At 44.9% G+C, this 21,261-nt stretch overlaps 2 protein-coding genes across 9 annotated transcripts in view; one reads left to right on the top strand and one right to left on the bottom strand.

Moving 5' to 3' along the window:
- BRD3 (bromodomain containing 3) overlaps positions 1-8,742 on the top strand; it is an 81,515-nt gene extending 72,773 nt beyond the window's left edge. For 6 of the 8 annotated variants that reach the window (XM_007662080.3, XM_029062826.2, XM_007662074.3 and 3 more), the window contains 6 exons: positions 518-709; positions 2,079-2,320; positions 2,993-3,058; positions 4,002-4,294; positions 6,293-6,421; positions 8,525-8,742. In XM_007662080.3, the coding sequence (XP_007660270.1) occupies positions 518-709; positions 2,079-2,320; positions 2,993-3,058; positions 4,002-4,294; positions 6,293-6,421; positions 8,525-8,640 (1,038 nt within the window). In that variant the 3' untranslated portion in view covers positions 8,641-8,742. The remainder of the gene's footprint in view (positions 1-517; positions 710-2,078; positions 2,321-2,992; positions 3,059-4,001; positions 4,295-6,292; positions 6,422-8,524) is intronic. The other 2 variants (XM_039911783.1, XM_039911784.1) reach the window with 2 other exon arrangements.
- Positions 8,743-13,000: 4,258 nt separating this feature from the next.
- BRD3OS (BRD3 opposite strand) lies at positions 13,001-20,948 on the bottom strand. The gene is made up of 2 exons (XM_029064220.2): positions 20,579-20,948; positions 13,001-15,065 (listed from the first exon to the last, which is right to left on the bottom strand). Exon 2 carries the CDS (start codon positions 14,367-14,369, stop codon positions 14,115-14,117), a length of 255 nt encoding a protein of 84 aa, XP_028920053.1. The 5' UTR covers positions 14,370-15,065; positions 20,579-20,948; the 3' UTR covers positions 13,001-14,114.
- Positions 20,949-21,261: the final 313 nt, after the last annotated feature.

Here is a 21,261-nt window from a genome sequence, read left to right as displayed (position 1 = left end):
TAGAGGTTCCCATCTCAGGTTCGGTTTCCCTGTTGGAAGCAGGAGTCATTTTCTGGAAGTTAATAATCGTAGTATTTGTTAAGCGCTTACTATGTGCCAGGCACTGTACCAAGCACTAGGGTGGACAAAAGCAAATAGGGTTGGACACAGTCCCTGTCCCACTTGGGGTTCAATCCCCATTTTACAGATGAGGTAACTGAGACACAGAGAAGTGACTTGCCCAAAGCCACACAGGCAGGTGGCGGAGCCGAGATTGGAACCCATGACCTTCTGGTTCCGAGGCCTGTGTTCTATCCTTTACGCCGTGCTGCTTCTGAGCTTTACGTGACTCACTGGGGTCTGAAGTACTGCACGGTGGACTAGCTTCCAGGTAAATGGTAGGGCAAGCTGCTCACATGTCTGGCTAGCTAAATCAGGAAGCATGAACAAAAGCAGCGACAGCGGGATCGTGGTTCTTAAAGAGCATCGGGTGTAAATCCTGAGCCTCTGAAACAGGTCCCCTTGGTCTCCCCCTCAGGATGTGTTCGAGATGAGATTTGCAAAAATGCCCGACGAGCCTTTGGAGGCTCCGCCTCCCCCGCCGCCCGCAGCCCCCGTTGTCAGCAAAAGCACGGAGAGCAGCCACAGCAGCGAGGAGAGCTCATCCGACTCGGACAGCTCAGATTCGGAAGAAGAGCGAGCAACCCGGCTGGCCGAACTCCAGGAACAGGTGAGAGGCAGGTCCCTTCTTGCACTTTCTCGTTCAGATCCGCGGGGGAGGTTGGAGGTCACGGGGAAGGGAAGGACGGGCTGGAGGTCACGGAAAGTGGTCAGCATGCAGGCCTAGATTGTAACTCTGCTAAGTAGGCGAGGCATCTACTTCAGGGGAAATGCACATTTCAGAGATTATTTTGGCCGACCTTTGCAGAAATATCGCCCCAAAATATGGCAGAAAGAAACTCACCTTTACATGCCGCTCTACCACCACATAAATTAGGGAACATTCTTCCAACAGCATTTTGAAAACAGCGCCACTTGATTTTGGAAGAAACGGTTATGTTCATGTGCATGTGTGTGGCATAGGACATGGGTAAGGACCACAGAGAGAGTTTTCCTTAACACAAGAAAGTAGCCCCCATATCATATAGCTGAAGTGGGTGGACTTGCCTTCTATGAATGGTGTAGTTTCCACCCGTCGCTAGCATGACAACTTAAATGGGGCCATACAGTTCAAAAATCAGTCCTCCTCCCAGAGATTAGCACAGCTTTGCAAATAAATGCTGAAACACGACCGGCTCACAGCGTGTTTCTGCCAGTGTACTTTCCCAGCAGGAGATACACTGGTCAGAAGATTTGGGTGCTCTTTACAGTTGGCCCAACATAGCTAATTGCTGTTCTGGGTTTAAAAAAAACCAACAAAAACTACTCTGATCAAGGCCAAATAGAACTTTTCTCACAACCACAAATTGCCTTGATGAAATACTTTAGACACTTAGAGAGGGCTGGAGGAACTTGGTAGTGTCGTTACTGTGCACAGAAGCAAGGCATTTATAGTGATCACGGGAAGAGGATAGGGAGATGCATGAGGTCACGAGAGGTCCATCCTCCAGAGGTGAGCATTTGAAATGGAGTCTGATCGTTGGAACTGTGCCAGTGCCCAGTCACTTAACCGTTGAGATAATGATATTTGGCAACTCTTCCCCAGCATTAATTGCAGAACCTCTGGGAGTCAAGCCTGATTACCTCTCTTTTGTAGACAATTAAAGCAGACTGCAGAGAGGTGTTTGCTCAGGCTGCAGCAACAAGAATCTTGGTTATCCATCCAGACTGGCTGTGAGGGGTTGTTAGACACCGGAAGGATGGCTAGGAAGAGTTTTGGAACCTCATCATCATCACAGATGTTTATTACCCTCCCCGAAGATGTTTAAGAATAAAGCGGGCACCTGCCTGGGAGAGTTTAGGTACAGCTCGTCCTTTAAACGTTCCCGGTGGATTGTAACCGACGGTGACCGGGCTGGCTTAGGTCGTTGCGTCTCTTCCAGCCGGCGCCCTCTCCCGCCCCCCGGCTCACTCCTCCTGGGTTCTGTGATGTTTTCCAGCTGAAGGCAGTGCACGAGCAGCTGGCCGCTCTGTCGCAGGCCCCGGTCAACAAACCAAAGAAAAAAAAAGAGAAGAAGGAAAAGGAGAAGAAGAAGAAAGACAAGGAGAGAGAGAAAGAAAAGGAGAAGCACAAGGTGAAGGTGGAGGAAGAGAAAAAGGCGAAGGCGATCCAGCCAGCCAAACCGGCCCCGCAGAAAAAAGCCCCAGCCAAGAAGGCCAACAGCACCACTCCAGCGAGCAGGTGGGCTCCGTGTCTGGAAATCCACAGGGGGACCCTCGGGAACAGTCGGGGGGGAGCCGCGTAACCTAGTGGAAAGAGCCACGGGCCTGCGAGCCAGAGGACGAGGCTCCGCTACCTGTCTGCTGTGTGACCTTACGCAGGTCACTTTATTTCCCCTGGCCTCAGTTTCGTCAGCTGCAAAGTGGGAATTCAAATCCCGATCTCCCTCTCATGTAGACAATGAGCCCCATGTGGGACAGGGACTGTGTTCGGCCTGATTATTAAGAATCTGTCCCGGCACATAGAACACTGCTTGACACAGCGTAAGCACTTAACAAATACCATCTAAAAAAAAGCAAAACCCTCTTGCAGAGCCTCAGGTCAGGCAGTTGGATAGATATGGGAAGCAGCGTGGCTCAGTGGAAAGAGCCGGGGCTTGGGAGTCAGAGGTCGTGGGTTCGAATCCCAGCTCAGCCACTTGTCAGCTGTGTGCCAGTCACTTCACTTCTCTGTGCCTCAGTTACCTCATCTGTAAAATGGGGATTAAGACTGTGAGCCTCATGTGGGACAACCTGATGATCCTGTATCTACCCCAGTGCTTAGAACACTGCTCTGCACGTAGTAAGGGCTTAAATACCAACATTATTATTATTATACGGCATAAATTCTGGCGCTGCCCATTTCTGCCCCTAGGGAAACTTTGGCAATTCAGCGGGAGCAGTCAGGAGAAGCTGTTGGACTTTTAAAGGAGCCCCATAGGTGAGCAGGGGCTCTCTTGGGTTGGACTTGGTCCTGGTTTCTGGTTGAGTGAAGCACGCCATTGAATGAACTGTGCCCTTGGCAAATGAGGGCCTGGCCTACTACCCAGGGTTTGAAACTGCAAAACTCTGGAAGGTTTGAAACATTCAGAACTGTTTTCTTTGAAAAAGCTAGGGTTTAGAGTGGGGCCTTTGGTCTCTGGTTTTCATACTCCACTGGTCCACTTTGTGATGACTCCTTTCTGTGGTTCACAGTGAAGCTGCCTGTGATAGTGTGAAGGGAGGGAAGAGTGTTCTCACTTAGGGAGCCTCCTCTCTCTAAACCCCAAGTAGAATCGTACTAAGGGAAAAGAATAGACTTTTTAAAAAATCTCATCTGGGTCCCTAAAATCGATCAATCAATGGTATTTATTGAGCACTTACTGTGCAAGCACTGTACTAAGGAAAGTACAATACCACAGAGCTGGGAACTCAACCTCTGCGCACAAGGGGCTTACAGTCTCTGGGAACACTGGTTGTTTTTATTGCTTCATCTTCAGTGAGCTTTGTTGAAAATTACACAGCAGCTCTGAGAAGCCTCCTTTAAAATTCTATCCCGGAGAGAGAGGGAAAATATTTCGCCTACATGTCACCTGTAGAAAGCTCATTTTCAATCTCTGTGTTCCATTTAATGCCCGAAAGTGAAAATCCAACACCGCTCAGAGGTTCCTGGTTCTGCATCAGAAAGTTCCTTTGTGTAGGCCTCATTTGAGGTCTGAGGTCCCTTCATGGTCATCTGAGTGAGAGAAGCAGTCCAGCTTTCTCTCCGGGGACCCTCTTTCGGTGGTGGGAGGGGAGGCGTCACCGGTCTTAAAAAATGAGCTCCTTAGGAGTCAGCGGGGCGTTGAGCTCGGAGGGGTCCCCGAATAACTCGGTGACAGTTTCTGTGCTTTCTTTACCTCCAGGCAGCCTAAGAAGGGGGGAAAGCAAGCGTCGGCCACTTACGACTCCGACGAGGAGGAGGAGGGTTTGCCGATGACGTACGACGAGAAGCGACAGCTGAGCCTGGACATCAACCGGCTGCCGGGGGAGAAACTGGGCCGGGTGGTGCATATCATCCAGTCCCGGGAGCCCTCCCTCAGAGACTCCAATCCGGACGAGATAGAAATTGATTTTGAAACTCTGAAACCCACCACTTTGCGAGAACTGGAGAGATACGTCAAGTCATGTTTACAGAAAAAACAAAGAAAACCGTTTTGTAAGTCCCCGAGTGCCCGGTGCACCTCCCTCCCCCCCCTTAGCCTCCCACACGCCCAGCATCGGAATGGTCTGGAAAGTCCAGGCCCCCAACCCCCATCTGGTCTTGGAGGAATTGATGGTTGTTGGGCGCCAGTGTCTCTGAAGGGTCCTCAGCGACTCCGCATTTTGATGCTATCTTTCCTTTTTTTTAATTTTCCAATCTACTTCGTCTCCCCATCCCCAGAGTCCCCCTTATAAACTACCCCACAAGATCAATCAGTCAATCCATGGTATTGATTGAGCGCTGTACTAAACATTTGGGAGAGCACAGTACATTAGAATTGGTAGTCACGGTCCCTGCCCACAAGGAGATTACAGTCTAGAGGGGATTTAAAGGGGACACCGCCTGGATTTGGCCAGAGGATTTAGAATTGAGATGCTTCCATGCCACTCTATCACTCTAGCTGGCTGGGAGAGCCAAGAAAAACCCCACTACTTTGCCCCCCTTCTGCCACAACAGTGGTGGTATTTATTAACATTCATTCATTCATTCAATAGTATTTATTGAGCGCTTACTATGTGCAGAGCACTGTACTAAGTGCTTGATCTTACTGTATGTCCAGTACTGTACTAAGCACTGGGGTCGATAGGAGATAATCTGGTCACACGTGGCCTTCGCCCCTCATTGGGTTCACAGTAAAAGAGGCAAGGTGGACAGGTTTTGAATCCCCATTTGACAGAGGCGGAAACCGAGCCACCTCCTGGTTTGGAGACCTTGGCGGGACGTGCGTCATCTTCATCTGCCCAGGAAAGCAGAGTCCTTTGTTCTGAGGGCAGAGCTCAGGTGGGCAATCTCCCAAACCCTTGGCCATGAGATCTCAGGTTGCTCACACACAAAGGAGGTTTGCCTCGTCGTATCGTGGAAGATCACCTCACGTTGGATCTCCTTCCTGAGACCACCCTGCCAGTTTTCCTCTTCCCGTTCTGTTAAACCCTCTAGGTTCACCTGATGTTGGTTTTAATTAGTTCCTAACCCCTTCCTCATGGGAACAGACCAATTCTTCAACAAGTTTGGGATTCCTGCCTCTGACCAGGGCCTCCATCATGCGATTCCAAGGAAGTCCCCTGCACTGTTCCTGGAGGTGACATTCCCTTGACCTTAGTTGGTCCTCTCTCAAGGCCCCCTGATCTGGAGGGCTGATGGCCCTGTGTCGTTTTTTACCCCAGTCAGCCTGACAGCAGATGTGATGTGCACGGCCACCATCTGCTTAAGCAGGTTACTCCTGATGCAGGGCGATTTTATGGGCCAGGAGGGCAGTTGATCAATGGACAGAGCATTGTACTAAGTGCTTGGGAGCACTGAGGGTATTCCCTGCCCACAGCGAGCTTCCAGTGTAGAGGGTTAGACGTTAATGTAAACCATTGGGCTGATTCTTGAGGATGGTGCCTGGTCCGTGGGATTCTTCCCCGGAATATCCCAGACTAGGCAACACATGGATGATTTTGATGGTTTTTATAGGGGTACTCTAATATGACAGAGATTTCAGTCCTGAAAAATAATACAACTATTGGATTTAAAGTTGCATGGTAAGTATACTGAAACTGCCAGTTCATCTTATAGCGATATGGTGCTAGAAAGGCCAGCCACGTTCCCATCATGGATTGTAATCAACTCCTTGATTTTAGCGGTACTGGTTTTTCAGACCACTAGAATACTATCTTGGGAAGTGCTGTTTCAGTGGGAGAAAAGATCCCCGAAAGAGACATTCGTCCTCCAAAAGACTGTCCTTATTCCTGTGGGGTGGGGAGTGAGAAAATCTATGTCTGGGAATCTCTGGGAACCGAGGCAGCCTCATGCCCGAGTCATTTAGGGGAACAGGTGATTGCCGTGTGGTTCCGTGTTGGTGAATGTATAAATGGCTCTGTGCCCGGGGGAACTGTGAGAGTGTTCCGTGTGTCCAACCCCTCTCCATCTCCACCCAACATTCAGTCTTGGAAATTGTACGTTCCTTCACAGCTGCAACTGGGAAAAAGCAAGCAGCAAAGTCTAAAGAAGAGTTAGCTCAGGAAAAGAAGAAAGAGTTAGAAAAGAGGCTTCAGGATGTCAGTGGGCAGCTAAATAACAACAAGAAACCTGCTAAAAAAGGTATTTTGTCCTTTCTGTTTTTTTACTGAGATTTCTTTTCACCTGAGGTGATGGCTGTTTGGGAGGAGATGGGTTAGATTTGAGGTTATCATGGGTTATTAAATTCCTTTTTATCCCCCTTGCTTATCCCCCAATTGATAAAGATCAATAGAGAATGAGGCGCCTTAACTTCCCATGATAACCCTCAGGGTCAGGAAATGATTCCTTTTATCTAACCTCCTGTTTCAGTTCTCAACTCATTTCCTCTTATTCTCTCTTTTTGATTTCTTTTCCTTAATGATATTTGTTAAGTCCTTACTGTATACCAAGCATTGTTCAAAATACTGAGGTAGATACAAGATAATCAAGTCAAGTCCCTGTCTCACCTGAGGCTCACAGCAGGAAGATCACATATTGAATCCTTATTTTATAGCTGAGAAAACTGAGGCACAGAGAAAACTGAAGCACAAAGGAATTAAGTGATTTACCCAAGGTCACACAATATGCAAGTGGCAAAGTTGGGATTAGAATCCAGGTCCTCAGACTCCCAGACTCAGGCTCTTCCACTAGGCCACACCTTCTGTGTATACTGTAGAGAAAGTAGCATGGCCTAATACAAGAGAGCAGGCCTGGGAGTCTGAGGATGTGGATTCTAATTCCAGGTGTGCCACTTAAGAATAATAATAATAATGGTATTTGTTAAGCACTTTGTGCCAAGCACTGGGGTAGTTACAAGTTCATAAGGTTGTCCCATATGGGACTCAGTCTTCATCCCCATATTACAGATGAGGTATCAGGCACAGAGAAGTTAAGTGGCTTCCTCATCTCTAAAATGGGGATGAAGACTGTGACCCCCATGTGGGACAGGGACTGTGTCCAACCTCATTACCTTGTAACTACCCCAGTGCTATTATTATTAGGTGGCAAACAGCTTATCTTCCTCTATACAATAATCCTATGTAGTCATGAAGACTAAGCTCTCCCTCAGCTTTCTATTATTCTTCGCGCTAAGCAGTTTTTATAGGCACTAAGTCTGTATAGTTATAATTCCTGTTTGTTTTTCATCTGCAGTATATTTGCTAGCTTGTTCAGCTTATGGTCCTCTAGGAAGCCTGGAGTGTCCCTTTCCATATTCACAACAACACTGTTGTTCTCCTTTTTTTAAGCACTTACTGTGTGCCAGGCACTCTTCTAAGTGCTGGGGTAGAAACAAGCTAATCTGTTTGGACACTTCCCATATGGGGCTCACAGTCTTCATCCCCGTTTTACAGATGTGCCTCAGTTACGGAGAAGTGAAACAGCCTGTCCAAGGTCACACAGCAGACAAGTGGCGGAGCCAGGTCTTAGAACCCAGGTCTTTCCAATTCCCAGGCCTGTGCTCTATCCACCACGCCACCCTGCTTCTCTTTGGATTTGTGAAATGTGATTCTTCCATGGGTTCCCATCCCTGCTCCTCTCTTGACTTACTCCATCACGATGGGCAAGTTATGAATGTGGGTGTTGCCTCAGTTTCATAATATCTAAAATGGGAAGAGGAATTCCCATAGGAAACTCATTTTACCCTTTGGATTAACTTTGAATAATGCCCTTTTGATTAGTTTTTCTCTTCTTATTCCCCATCCCTTGCCATTTCATGCCATTTTTTGTACCTGATCTGTTCTCTAGTCAACCACAATGAGAATGAACCAATCCATCAGTATATTTATGGACGTCTGCCAAGGGTGAAGCACTTTATTAAGGCCTCAGGAGACTGAGGCAAGACACCCCATTCCCTGCCCTCCAGGAGCCTTTAATCTAATGTGGACACATAAAGGTGATTTATAAATCATGGGAGCAGGAGGAAGAGAAAGCTATAACAAGGATTAGTTCAACTGTTCCAGAAGGAAATGGCTGAATAAATAATTGAATAGTCAAGTGAAAATACCAATAAAAACATACACAAGTGCTGAGGATCGGAATAAAATACACACTCACTCAGGTCGACCTTACTGGGTTGTCGTGAATTTAGCAGGAGGGATTCCAAGGGGGAAGGTGGCGTTTTAGGAGGGATTGGGGGTGGGAGGAGAGCTGAGGTCTGACACGTTTGGAGTGAGAGGATGCTAACCTGTTGTATGTTCCGTTCAGAAAAATCCGGTTCTGCCCCTTCAGGAGGTCCAACCCGTCTCAGCAGCAGCAGTTCATCGGAATCTGGAAGCAGCAGTTCCAGCGGATCCAGTTCTGACAGCAGTGACTCGGAATAAATTCTGGACACTTAAAAAAAAAAACCTACAAAAAAAGGACATCACACACAATACTCTGCAGTGTTCCCTTCTATGGTTAATATACTCCTTTTTGTTCCATGATGTGCAGGTTTTCTTTTTTTTTTTTGATTCAGTGTTATCAAAAGTTATCTTCCAGTTTTTATTTCCATAGGTCAAAGATCTATATTTTTTTTTTTGGTGTGGGTGTCTAGGTGGACTTTATGAGAAGGTGATTCTGCGTAAAGTCCTCTAAACTTAACCGAAACGGACTTAGTTGGAGATAACGAGACTCTCGGAAGTTAATGAGATATCCATAGAAAAATCTGCAAGGTGTGGTCTAAGGGTCGTTGCAAAATCCCTTTTCCTATTCCCAACCTGGTCTGCCACCCTAGATGGCAATTTTTAAGGAAATTTCTGTAAAATGGTACTGTATCAGAAAGATGTTAGCTTTGGAAATAGTTGTTGTATTTGTCATTAGCACTAGTATTCTTAACTGCAAGTCTACGGTGTGATGAAAATATCCGATGCTATCATCTCTGTCCACAAAATCTCTCACGCGGCGGATTATTCCGATGGACCTGCTCGAGGGAGCCAGAGCTGGGTTTATATGAAATAGGGGCTCTTGCAGCTCCGAGAGGGGGAAAATCTATCAAGGGGGAGGTTGAATTTTCCGATCGCTGTTGACATCGTGAGCTCCGGGGAGGGGAACACCACTGCTGTGTCGCGCAGAGTGCAGGTTTCCAAACACTGAAACTTTTACCTCAACACACAAAAAAGAAAAAAAAGAAAAAAAAAGATGAAAAAAAGATTTTTTTTGTAAGGCTCAGCAATTTTCTACGACAGTCCAGCCTAATGCATAACCTGCACTGCTGCAGCGCACTCCATAAACGTTCTCCCGGACTTCATGTATATATAAATACTTTATTTATTAACATCATTGGTCATTTTTTTAAAAAAAAAGACAACAAAGAAACTGCATAAAAAAGAACAGCAGAAATGCAGACATTTTTAAATGGTTTAACAAACAGAAGAATTTGAGACCCTATTTAAATATGTTGGACTTTTTACCTACAGGTGCTTCAGTTCTCTGTAACCTGTGCTGGTGCTTAATCATGTTTGGTACTCATTTATGGGTTCTTTTTTTTTGTACAGAGTTTGGAGACTTACAGGTATAGATGACTTTCAGCTGCAGCACATATCATTTCTTGTTTTTGTTTTTGGGTTTTTTTTTTTGGGTTTTTTTGTATCTGCCACAGGTCGCTTTAGGAAAGTTTTAAATCAATTTAGGGAACCCCAGTTATATAATATAAACTTTGTAATCTGAGAAAAAAAAATGTATAGTAAATTGAAGCCTTGATTTTTAACTTTTTATTGTAAAAAAAAATAATATACAGAGTTTAACAGAAGGTTATGTTTTGTTTAGTGTTTCCAGGGGCTGCCAACCAGCCTTTAGCCTAGGGATGCCCGTACTTTGCCAGGCTGAAGATCGGGGCATTGACAGTTGGCTAGAAGCTCTTGGGTCATGCCTACCAGTTATAAAGTGGAAGGCAGCGGTCACCTTGGCCTTCGGGATGACCGTGGGGCTCGAGGGGCTGTGGGGCAGCCTTCTCCGGTGAAGCCCACCTTCCTGGAACTCAGACCCTCCGAGGGGGTTCCCTCCAAGTTGACTAAAGATGAGCGTCTCCGCGGGCCCCGTCGTACACCTCTGCAGGCCGCACTTTGACCCCCTGCTCGGACATTTTCCCCTTGAGCCCTGAAGTTGTTGCAGCAGAGCCTAACTTTCCTGCACCCCCCCCCCCCCCCCCCCCCGTGTAATTTCGGCCAAGGAAGTGGGTGTCGGGAAGGGACCGATGTTCAGATGTTTTGACGGGTGGACTATACTCGTCTTGATCTGTGAGTGACTTTTGCCAGCATTTCAAGATCATTTGTGACAGGTTCCTTTTAGATACTCATGGCAAACAGAAATGGATTGTAAAGGGAAAATAAATAATCACTGATAGGGCTCCACCACAGCCTCCTTAAAGATTCTATCACAGTACAATAAGGAAATGGAAAAGCACTGTCAGTTTCTAACGCTTGGTAACTTTTAACATTTTTTAAAAAAAGGGAGTCTTGAGCCTGAAACTTTAATTCTTTCTTGTTTTTAATAAAGCATTTAAATGATGGATTTTTGTTTCACACTTTAAAAATGCTGCCCTTCGTATTTGTTTTAAAAAGTATTTTCTAAAGAGATCTTTAATAATATATATATAACCTACTACTTTGAGAAACTTTATACAGCCGATTAGACGAATCTTAAAGTGTCTGGTTTCTAGTATGACATTTTAGTGCACATTGGATTACATATTTTGGTATTAAATAGGTATTAAGAAATTAACACCCACGGGTGAAGATGTCCAGAAAATGTCACGGGAGCAATGATGACATCGCTTCTCCTTGTTTCAGTTGCTCAGACACAGAATGAAAAAGTTTCACTTATGTGAAAAGGTAGGAGAGGTCCCTGACCACAGGGAAATTTCAAAGCGGAGGACTAAATCTCATGTACCCTGAAAACCAGCAGGAGAGAAACATCGGAACAATTCATTTCCTTTTCACGAGGTGACTTGATAAACCAATCACGTTTGCTTGTGAAATCTGGAAAGAATCGGTCGAATTTGCGTCACCCGACCGATGGCTGTAGTTACGACAAAGCAACTGTGGATTCCGTGGCGCTGGAATCTTTAAGCTTCCCCTCACCGGTGGGTACGGACTGCAAAACTGATTTCCATTCAGAATGGTGAAAAATTGCTCAGCCAACCTGCTAGCGAAAGGACCAGATTGTGGGTTACTTGCCATTTCCTCTGTGGTAGGAAGACTGCAGTTATCTAATTGAATGACTTAAGTCTGGAAAATCATGGACCAGTTCTTAATTTTCACTTTGGGGAGGGGAACGCTTAAGTCCATCAAGCTAGGATGGAGCCGGAGGGCACTGTGGAAAAGTCTTTCAGTAAGGGGTAGAAAATGCATTTGAAAAATACATTTTTACACTACAATTACATCAAATGTGAGAGAGGGGCTATGGGGCAAGCCTCCTGTAGTGATTAAAATTAACATGGAGAAAGTTCCTCACACTGGTAACATTATCCCGCTTGTAAACTGTAAGATCCATTTTTACAGCATTTACGTCTCTTACAATCATTTAAAAACAAATCACGGAAGCCACCGTAAAGGATCTGAAACCTACAGTTTAGCGCTATTCCCGAATACTGGCATAACACTTCCAGAAAGTTTTCTTTTTTATATTTAAAATGTTACTTTTCTGTATGATGTGCATGCAAGTTTACCGTAACTCTTTTCTTAAACTTTTTAGTGCCGTTTCTAGTATATTCCTGTAAATGTCAGTTACTGAAAATGAGTCATTGTAAGTAGTTTTAGCTTGTTTATTGCAATGCTGGCCTCAACACAACAGAATAAAAAGGTAGAAAGTACTCTTTGATGTTACTGGTAATCATGGACCCTTCTCCTGGGGTATTTGTTTTGTTTTCATAATAAACAGCAACAAAAATGAAGTTCAAGTGTGTGTATATTCCTGTGCTTCCTCTAGTATTGCTTTAATGCTTCATGAAAGCAAAAAAACCCAAGCCATGGTATCCTAGCTTCACCAGAGGCCAAATTCTGATAGATATTCTGTATATGTAAGGCTACATAAGGTCGAGACTGTAATAATAACAATAATATTGGTATTTGTTAAGCACTTACTATGTGCAGACCACTGTTCTAAGCGCTGGGGGAGTTACAGGGTAATCAGGTTGTCCCACGTGAGGCTCACAATTAATCACCATTTTACAGATGAGGTAACTCAGGCACAGAGAAGTTAAGCGACTTGCCCACAGTAAACAGCTGACTGTAGGCTTTGTAATTACACCTTGTGAACTTAGACAGCAGGAAGGACCAGTATGTCACTGGAGAGAGTCAGTAACCAACACTCAAAGTGCAGTCTAAATATTAGAAGTTATTAATTCTATTAATTCTAGAATTAATACCAACATTATTAAATGCCAACATTATTATTAATCCCAGCTCTGCCACATAAAATGTGATTCTGGAAATTTCTAAATTTGACCCCTTATATGAATGTAACTCTGTTTTTGAAGCAAGGCTTCGAAATTAAATCTGTGGATTGCTCATGTCACAGCTCAGTTTAGCTCACCCTAGTTTGCAAGGTTCTTTGCTAAACATCAATCAGTCAACAGTATTACTGAGTGCTTCTACGTGCAGAGCACTGTTCTAAGCACTTGGGAAAGAACAATACAAGAGAATTAGCAGACTTGTTCCCTGCTCATAATGAGCTTAGAGTCTAGAGAAGAAGGCAACATCCAAAGAAGAGTCTGAAGGGGAGTTTATTTTGAAATGAAAAATCAGCTGCAAAAGACATTTCAACATTTACATAAGCAAGCAGATTTTAATTACAGCAGACAGCAAATCCATTTAAAATGACTGATTGTGGAAACTGCCAGTTTAGGCCACCCCTATCAGTGCGTCTGCAGTAACCACTAAAAACACATAAAACACTGTAATGATGAGGAAATGTACATCACAGGCAGGGCGATTTGTTGAAACACTTCTGCTAGAACTAATTGAAAGCCAGCATTTTTTTTAGTTTTTCAAATGATGGATTATATTCTACTGTTTTGATATGCCGTATGGCAAACACTGAATTGCTGTTTGAAAATTAATTGCAGCGGACGGCCTTACTGCTGCAGTGAATATCCTTGTAAACAAGCTTGGGGGGAGGAAATTAGAGTAGCCAATACCACAGTAGGATACAAGTGCTCATCATTTTTGTTCAATCCAATGCAAGCCGTCTTTTGTCAACCACCAACTAAGGAATACTGAGTTCAACCAAAGCTCATGACAGATCAAGTAAGTTAAGGTTTTCAAATACAAACACTGATAAAACTATTCTTCCGTTACAGCCATGCATAGGTAAGAACAGATAAATTCTGCTGAATTGCTCTATTTCTCTGTTTCTGTCTGTTTCCACTCCCTTTGGGATGTTTGTTCATGCAAAAAAAACCAGCAGGAATTTTTGTTTTACAGGACTTTCTTGCTTAAGCTATTCAGAAGCTCATCCGCTGCTACACTTCTGTACTACAGTGCAGCAGGATTCTTGTACATGTGCACCTCTTAATTGTGCATTAAAAATGACAGTTCACATTTTTTAGTTCCAAATATAGTTCTGACCAACATGCTCACCGTATTATTTCTAGAGAATTCCAGATGGTGCTAAAGGGATAAAAGTGCATTCTGGGCTTTACTCTTCAACTCTTCTTCCACCTTTGGAACTAGATGATGGTCATATTCTTAATCAGTCACCTCATTAATAATGAGAAATAAATGACTGTGAACATAACCGTTAAATGAAATTGGGATCATTTTTCCTCATCCCCGGTCCCGGGATGTAAATTAACATTTACACGTACATCGAAGCAGAATTACATAATAGTGCAAAATTTTGACTGTCCCGTATCCCGAGAGACTTCAAGTTTGTTTTTGTCCCGAACTAATATGGCCTCATTCCCATACTGTGAGTACCACATGCTTCGACTCCTGCTTAGATAAGTTCCAGGAGGGACGGATTCCAACTTCTGTTGTTGTTGTTGCCAGATAAGCAAGGAAGTGTCCCTGTAACGGAGGCGGGCAAAGCCCTCGGACAAAGCTTTCTCAGCTAGAGGGACTCGCCCATTCATTCTCCCTTGTAATAACTGAGCTCTGTTGCCTCTCCAAAGTTCTTCCAAGCTTCGGTTATCGCAGCAAACCGCTAGTCTCCAACGCCGCTGTTGAACTGCGCTGTCATCCGCACTTCAGAACTGTCAGGTCTTCTCTAGCCTTCTCTTAAAGTAAAGAACAGGCTCGATACATAAATCACCTGTATTTATGGACATCCTGCCCCAAGAGAAGGGGCTGAGGGAAAGTTGTTAGGCAGAACTTAGGGTTTTGCTTTCTGGAGGAACAGACAGTTCTACATCTTTGTAGAAATCGTGACCTGAGAAACACATCAGATCAAAAGCAGGGCTGTAGTCAGTCTTTATTTGAAGCGCACACCATTTAAAAATGGAGTCCATGGCCATCCGCTGGTAAATATGGATTGAGGAAAAAATGCCAACGCTGATCCAGTTGGTCTGTATTTTTTGGTAGTGCTGAAACTCATACCATCTGCTTTTCAAAGATGGATCTAAACTTGATAAAAAAACAAGTACATTTTACCACGTGATTCGAAGCAGTTTCTCTGACAACGTTTAGTCAATTACCCACGAATATGGCTATTGTCACATCAGAGTCTGATTAGAGAAGTTTGTGACCAGCTATGCCTGGGGCTGTTCTTCATTTTTATAAGAATATCTCTTGAGGACAGTTGGCTCTTTTCTCTCAAGATGTTAGTTCACCTAGGAGAAAATGGAAATATCTGTCATTTAAATGAAGATTTTATATATATATACGTTTGTATTTTTTAGTTAATAGGCTGTAAGGTGTAAGGTCACAGCAAAACAAAGCCTCAGATCCGGCTGAAAAAGGAATCAAGGATAGAGCAGGATGGTGTGCTGATATGAAAAAAAGAGAAAAGAGTGGCTCTTTTTGAGCAAAAGCTTTGTAAGAAATCAGAAAAAAGGAGAAAAAAACGAAAATAGCATGAGCTGCTGCAAACATTAGCATGACAACCCAAACAGGGAATGGCCTTTTTATATAAATGATGAAGCCAGGACCGCAGGTCCCAAATTGGCCTTTTCATTCCCTCATGGGTGAATTTCACCATCCCTGGTACGTTCTTCGGCTAGGAGGGGCGACTATATTATCTCTATAGCTATAATGTAGTTACTTGACAATATTTTATACACGATACTTATATCATTACCCACATACACACAGCGTACTGCGCGGCACTAACGCATCCCCAATCAAAACAGAGTCAGCACAGCAAGCCCAATCCATTGTTTGAGTTTGATAGCATTTTCCTCCTGTCTTCCCCTGCACATTTAACCCATGCCCTCGGTCAGCAACCCCATTAATTCTCCTGCCAGCTCCTATTAATCATGCCACGTTCATTCTCTAACCATTCTCTTCTCCTCTCCCCCGGCATCAATCGGCCTTGCAGGCTGGATGGAGACCCATTCCCACCAACGCACCAGTTGGGATATTTCCCCCACTCCCGTGCGGGTCCCCATGTGTCCCTCACACTTCCCTCAGCATGGCTCAGGCCCCAGTTTTCCTCCACATAATGCACATCTAGGCTTCCTTGCTCCGAATTTCCCAACCCTCAACTCTCTCTCCTCACTTGTATCTTTCAATTTAATTTGATCATATTTATTGAGCACTGTGTGCAAAGCACTGTATTAAGTGCCCCTAACACTTCCCTCAGCATGGCTCAGGCCCCAGTTTTCCTCCTTATAATGCACACCTAGGCTTCCTTGCTCCAAGTTTCCCAACTCTCGACTATCTCTCCTCGCTGGCATCTTTCGATTCAATTCAATCGTATTTATTGAGCACTTACTGTGTGCAAAGCACTGTATTAGGTACCCCTCACACTTCCCTCAGCATGGCTCAGGCCCAATTTTCCTCCACATAATGCACATCTAGGCTTCCTTGCTCTAAATTTCCCAACCTTCAACTCTCTCTCCCCGCTTGTATCTTTCGATTCACTTCAAACATACTTATTGAGCATCTACTGTGTGCAAAGCACTGTATTAAGCCGTTGGGAGAGTACAACATAACAATAGACACATTCCCTGCCCACAACAAACGAATCTCCCAAATTTCCCTTAGGTCAGTTTCTCTTAACAGATCTCTTGCTCCCCGAAATCCCCTTAACCCTTCAATCCATCAACCAATGGCATATACTTATTTATTCAGTCAATCGTATTTATTAAGCGCTTACTGTGTGCAGAACACTGTACTAAGCACTTGGGAAAGTACAATCCAGCAATAAAGAGTAACAACCCCCTGCCCACAAGCGCTGACTGTATGCGGAGCTGTACTAAGCGAGCTTCCAGTCTAGCGATCTCCCAAATCTCCCTGAGGTCGGTTTCTCCTAACAGACCTCTTGCTCCCCGAAATCCCCTTAGCCCTTCAATCCCTCCACCAAAGGTATTCATTGAGCGCGTACTGTGTGCGGAGCACTGTACTCATTCATTCGATCACTCATTCAATCGTATTTATTGAGCAGTTACTGTGTGCAGAGCACTGTACTGAGCGCTTGAGAGAGTCCGACGCAACAACAAAGAGACACATTGCTTGTCCACAACAAGCTCACAGCCTAGACGGGGAGACAGGCATTAATATAAACGAATAGATAAATTACATACCTAGAGATATATACATATATATGGACACTGTACTAAGCGCTAATTCTGCAACAGAATTAGCAGACACATGACGGCCCATCTCGTCCAGGAGGCCTTCCCTGATTGAGCCCCCCTCTCTTCTCCCACTCCCTTCTGCGCTGCTCCTACTTGCCCCTTCCTTTATCCTCTCTCCCTTCCCCACGGCCCATATGTCTATATCTGTAATTTATTTATTTATCTCTATATTTATTTATATTAGTGTCTGTCTCTCCCTCTAGACTGTGAGGTCACTGTGGGCAGGAAATGTGTCTATTTGTTGTCCTACCGTACTCCCCCAAGCGCTCAGAGAAGCAGCGAGGCTTAGTGGAAAGAGCCCGAGCTTGGGAGTCAGAGGATGTGGGTTCGAATCCCAAGCTCTACCACTTGGCTGCTCTGTGACCTTGGGCGAACTACTTCACTTCTCTGTGCCTCAGTCCCCTCATCTGTAAAATGGGGATTAAGACTGTGATCTGATTACCTGATTACCCTGTATTCATTCATTCATTCAACTGGAATTACCGTGCGCTTACGGTGTGCAGAGCACTGTACTAAGCACTTGGAAAATACACTACAGCAATAGAGACAATCCCTGCCCACAGTGGGCTTGAAGTCTAGACGGGGGAGACAGACCTCAAAACAAATAAACAGTCATCAATATAAATCTACCCCAGCACATGGATCAGTGCTTGGCAGACAGTAAGCGCTTAACAAATACCATAATTATTATTATAATTATTTTAGAGAAGCAGTATGGCGTAGTAGACAGAGCTCAGGTCTGGGGGTAAGAAGGTCATGGGTTCTACTTCCAGCTCTGCCGCTTGTCTGCCGTGTGACCTTGGGCAAGTCACTTCACTACTCTGGGCCTCAGTAACCTCATGTGTAAAATGGGGATTGAGATTGTAAACCCCATGTGGGACAACCTGATTACCCCGTAACTACCTTAGCGCTTAGAACAATGCTTGGCATATAGTAAGTGCTTAACAAATACCATCATTATTATTAGTAGTAGTAGCAGTAGGACAGTACTCTATACTCAGTAAGTGCTCAGTAAATATGATTATTATTACTATCATTATTATTAACAATAATACTACTACTAACACATCCCCCGGACAGATAGGTATCCCCCAGCTCCTTCCATTCCCGCTGGCCACCCACTCTGTATTTTGGGGCTGACACCAGCATGGCTCAGTGGAAAAAGCCCAGGCTTGGGAGTCAGAGGTCATGGGTTCAAATAACAATAATGTTGGTATTTGTTAAGCGCTTACTATGTGCCGAGCACTGTTCTAAGCGCTGGGGTTGACACAGGGGAATCAGGTTGTCCCACGTACGGCTCACAGTCTTCATCCCCATTTTACACATGAGGTAACTGAGGCACCGAGAAGTGAAGTGATTTGCCCAAAGTCACACAGCTGACAAGTGGCTGAGCCGGGATTCGAACCCCTGACCTCTGACTCCAAAGCCCGTGCTCTTTCCACTGAGCCACGAATCCCGGCTCTTCCACTTGTCAGCTGTGTGACTTTAGACAAGGCACTTCACTTCTCTGGGCCTCAGTTACCTCATCTGTCAAATGGGGATGAAGACTGTGAGCCCCATATGGGACAACCTGATGAACTTGTGTCCTCCCAGTGCTTAGAACAGCGCTTGGCACATAGTAAGTGCTTAACAAATGCCATCATTATTAGTAGTGGTAGTGATAGTCCAGTGCTCTGCACCAGTTGGCTCTCAATAAATATTATTCTAATAATGTAATAATACAGTATCACAATAATATAAAAATTACAGTGTATTATATACAATAATAGAGCATTATATAATAAATAACAGGATAATAATTCCAATTGTAATATTAATAATAATAATAACACATCCCCCGGGGGAGATGGGTATCCCCCAGCTCTTCCCATTCCTGCCTCCCACCTACTCTGTATTTCGGGGCTGTGACGCCTCCTCTCCCCCTTCCTTACCATAATTGTTATTATTAGTAGTAATTAATGTTGGTATTTATTAAGCTCTTACTAAGTGCCAAGCACTGTTCTAAGCGCTGGGGAAGATACAAAGTCATCAGGTTGGCCCACGTGGGGCTCACAGACTTCATCCCCATTTGCCAGATGAGGTCAGTGAGGCCCAGAGAAGTGAAGTGATTTGCCCAAGGTCACCCAGCTGACAAGCGGTGGAGGCGGGATTAGAATAATGATAATAATGTTGGTATCTGGTAACTGATTACTATGAGCCAAGCACTGTTTTAAGTGCTGGGGTAGATACAAGGTAATCAAGTTGCCCCACCTGGGGCTCCCAGTCTTCACCCCCATTTGACAGATGAGGGAACTGAGGTCCAGAGACGTGAAGCGACTTGCCCACAGTCACCCAACTGTCAAGTGGCGGAGGCGGGATTAGAACCCACGACCTCTGACTCCCAAGCCCGTGCCGTGTCTCTGCACCCAGTAAGTGCTCAATAAATACGATCATTATGATAATATGACCATATATTATATCATGTAACATAAAATATAAAAGATAAATAATGCGACGATATATTATATCATAGAGCATTCATTCATTCAATAGTATTTATTGAGCGCTTACTCTGTGCAGAGCACTGGACTAAGCGCTTGGAATGAACAAGTCGGTAACAGATAGAGACGGTCCCTGCCCTTGGACGGGCTTACAGTCTAATCGGGGGAGATGGACAGACGAGAACGATGGCAATAAATAGAGTCGAGGGGAAGAACATCTCGTAAAAACAATGGCAACTAAATAGAATCGAGGCGATGTACAATTCATTAACAAAATAAATAGGGTAACGGAAATATATACAGTTGAGCGGACGAGTACAGTGCTGTGGGGATGGGAAGGGAGAGGTGGAGGAGCAGAGGGAAAAGGGGAAAATGAGGCTTTAGCTGCGGAGAGGTAAAGGGGGGATGGCAGAGGGAGTAGAGGGGGAAGAGGAGCTCAGTCTGGGAAGGCCTCTTGGAGGAGGTGATTTTTAAGTAAGGTTTTGAAGAGGGAAAGAGAATCAGTTTGGCGGAGGTGAGGAGGGAGGGCCTTCCGGGACCGCGGGAGGACGTGCAAAATATAGACTACCATAGTAAATTATAAATAATACGATGATACATTCGATCGTATAATGTAAAATAGAAACTAACACTAAATCATAAATACTACGTCGAGCCATTATATTCTCTAATATAAAATAGAAACTAACAATAAATCAGAAACAATACGTCGATATCCTATAAAATAAAATAGAAACGAACATCATAAATTAGCAATGACACGTCGCTCCATTATATTCTCTAATACAAAATAGACACGAACATCATAAATTAGCAATGACACGTCGCTCCATTATATTCTCTAATATAAAATAGACACGAACATCATAAATTAGCAATGACACGTCGCTCCATTATATTCTCTAATACAAAATAGACACGAACATCATAAATTAGCAATGACACGTCGCTCCATTATATTCTCTAATACAAAATAGACACGAACATCATAAATTAGCAATGACAAACTAGAAACGATACGTCGATATATTCTTCTATACTGTACCGTAGAAACTAAGCTCATACCTTCCGAATAAAACGTCGATCCATGATATCATCTAACAGAAACTAGCCACGAAGATCATCAGTTCTAAAGACGAGATGGTGCGATAGCACGTGAAATGATGGAATCGATCTCGCCACGACGATTCCACGACAAATCTAAACCACGATGCTGAGAAGGATGATGCGATAATGCCAAGAATGATGGACAGTGATGCTGCTGCTGCTGCTGCTGCTGCTGCTGTTGCCGGTGGCGACAAGCCCTGCCGTTAAGCCCCGGCTGCGCGGTCCTTACCCGGCGGCGTCCAGCACGGTGCCCCCGACGGCGGCGTCCAGCACGGTGCGGTCCGGCGGCGGCGTCCAGCACACCGGCCCGCCGGCGCCGCCCCGCCCGTCTCCATGGAAACGCGGGGGAGGCGGGAGGAGGGGGAAAGGCGTCCAGTCGAGTTCCGAGCGTTTCGATCGGCTCGGGAGGAGCGGAAGAGCCCAGAGCTATCCATAGCTCCCCTCCCTCCCTCCCTCCCTCCTTCCTTCCTTCCTTCCTTCCTTCCTTCCTTCCTTCCTTCCTTCCTTCCTTCCTTCCTTCCTTCCTTCCTTCCTTCCTTCCTTCCTTCCTTCCTTCCTTCCTTCCTTCCTTCCTTCCTTCCTTCCTTCCCCCTTTCTCCTCCCTTCTTCCTCCTCCCTCTTCCCTCCTCCCCTTCCTCCTC

This window comes from Ornithorhynchus anatinus, chromosome 4 (assembly GCF_004115215.2).
Source record: "Ornithorhynchus anatinus isolate Pmale09 chromosome 4, mOrnAna1.pri.v4, whole genome shotgun sequence".
In the NCBI taxonomy this organism is placed as follows: Eukaryota; Metazoa; Chordata; class Mammalia; order Monotremata; family Ornithorhynchidae; genus Ornithorhynchus; species Ornithorhynchus anatinus.
The sequence above is the reverse complement of the archived record's forward strand: the minus strand, read 5'-3'. Positions and strand labels throughout refer to the sequence as shown.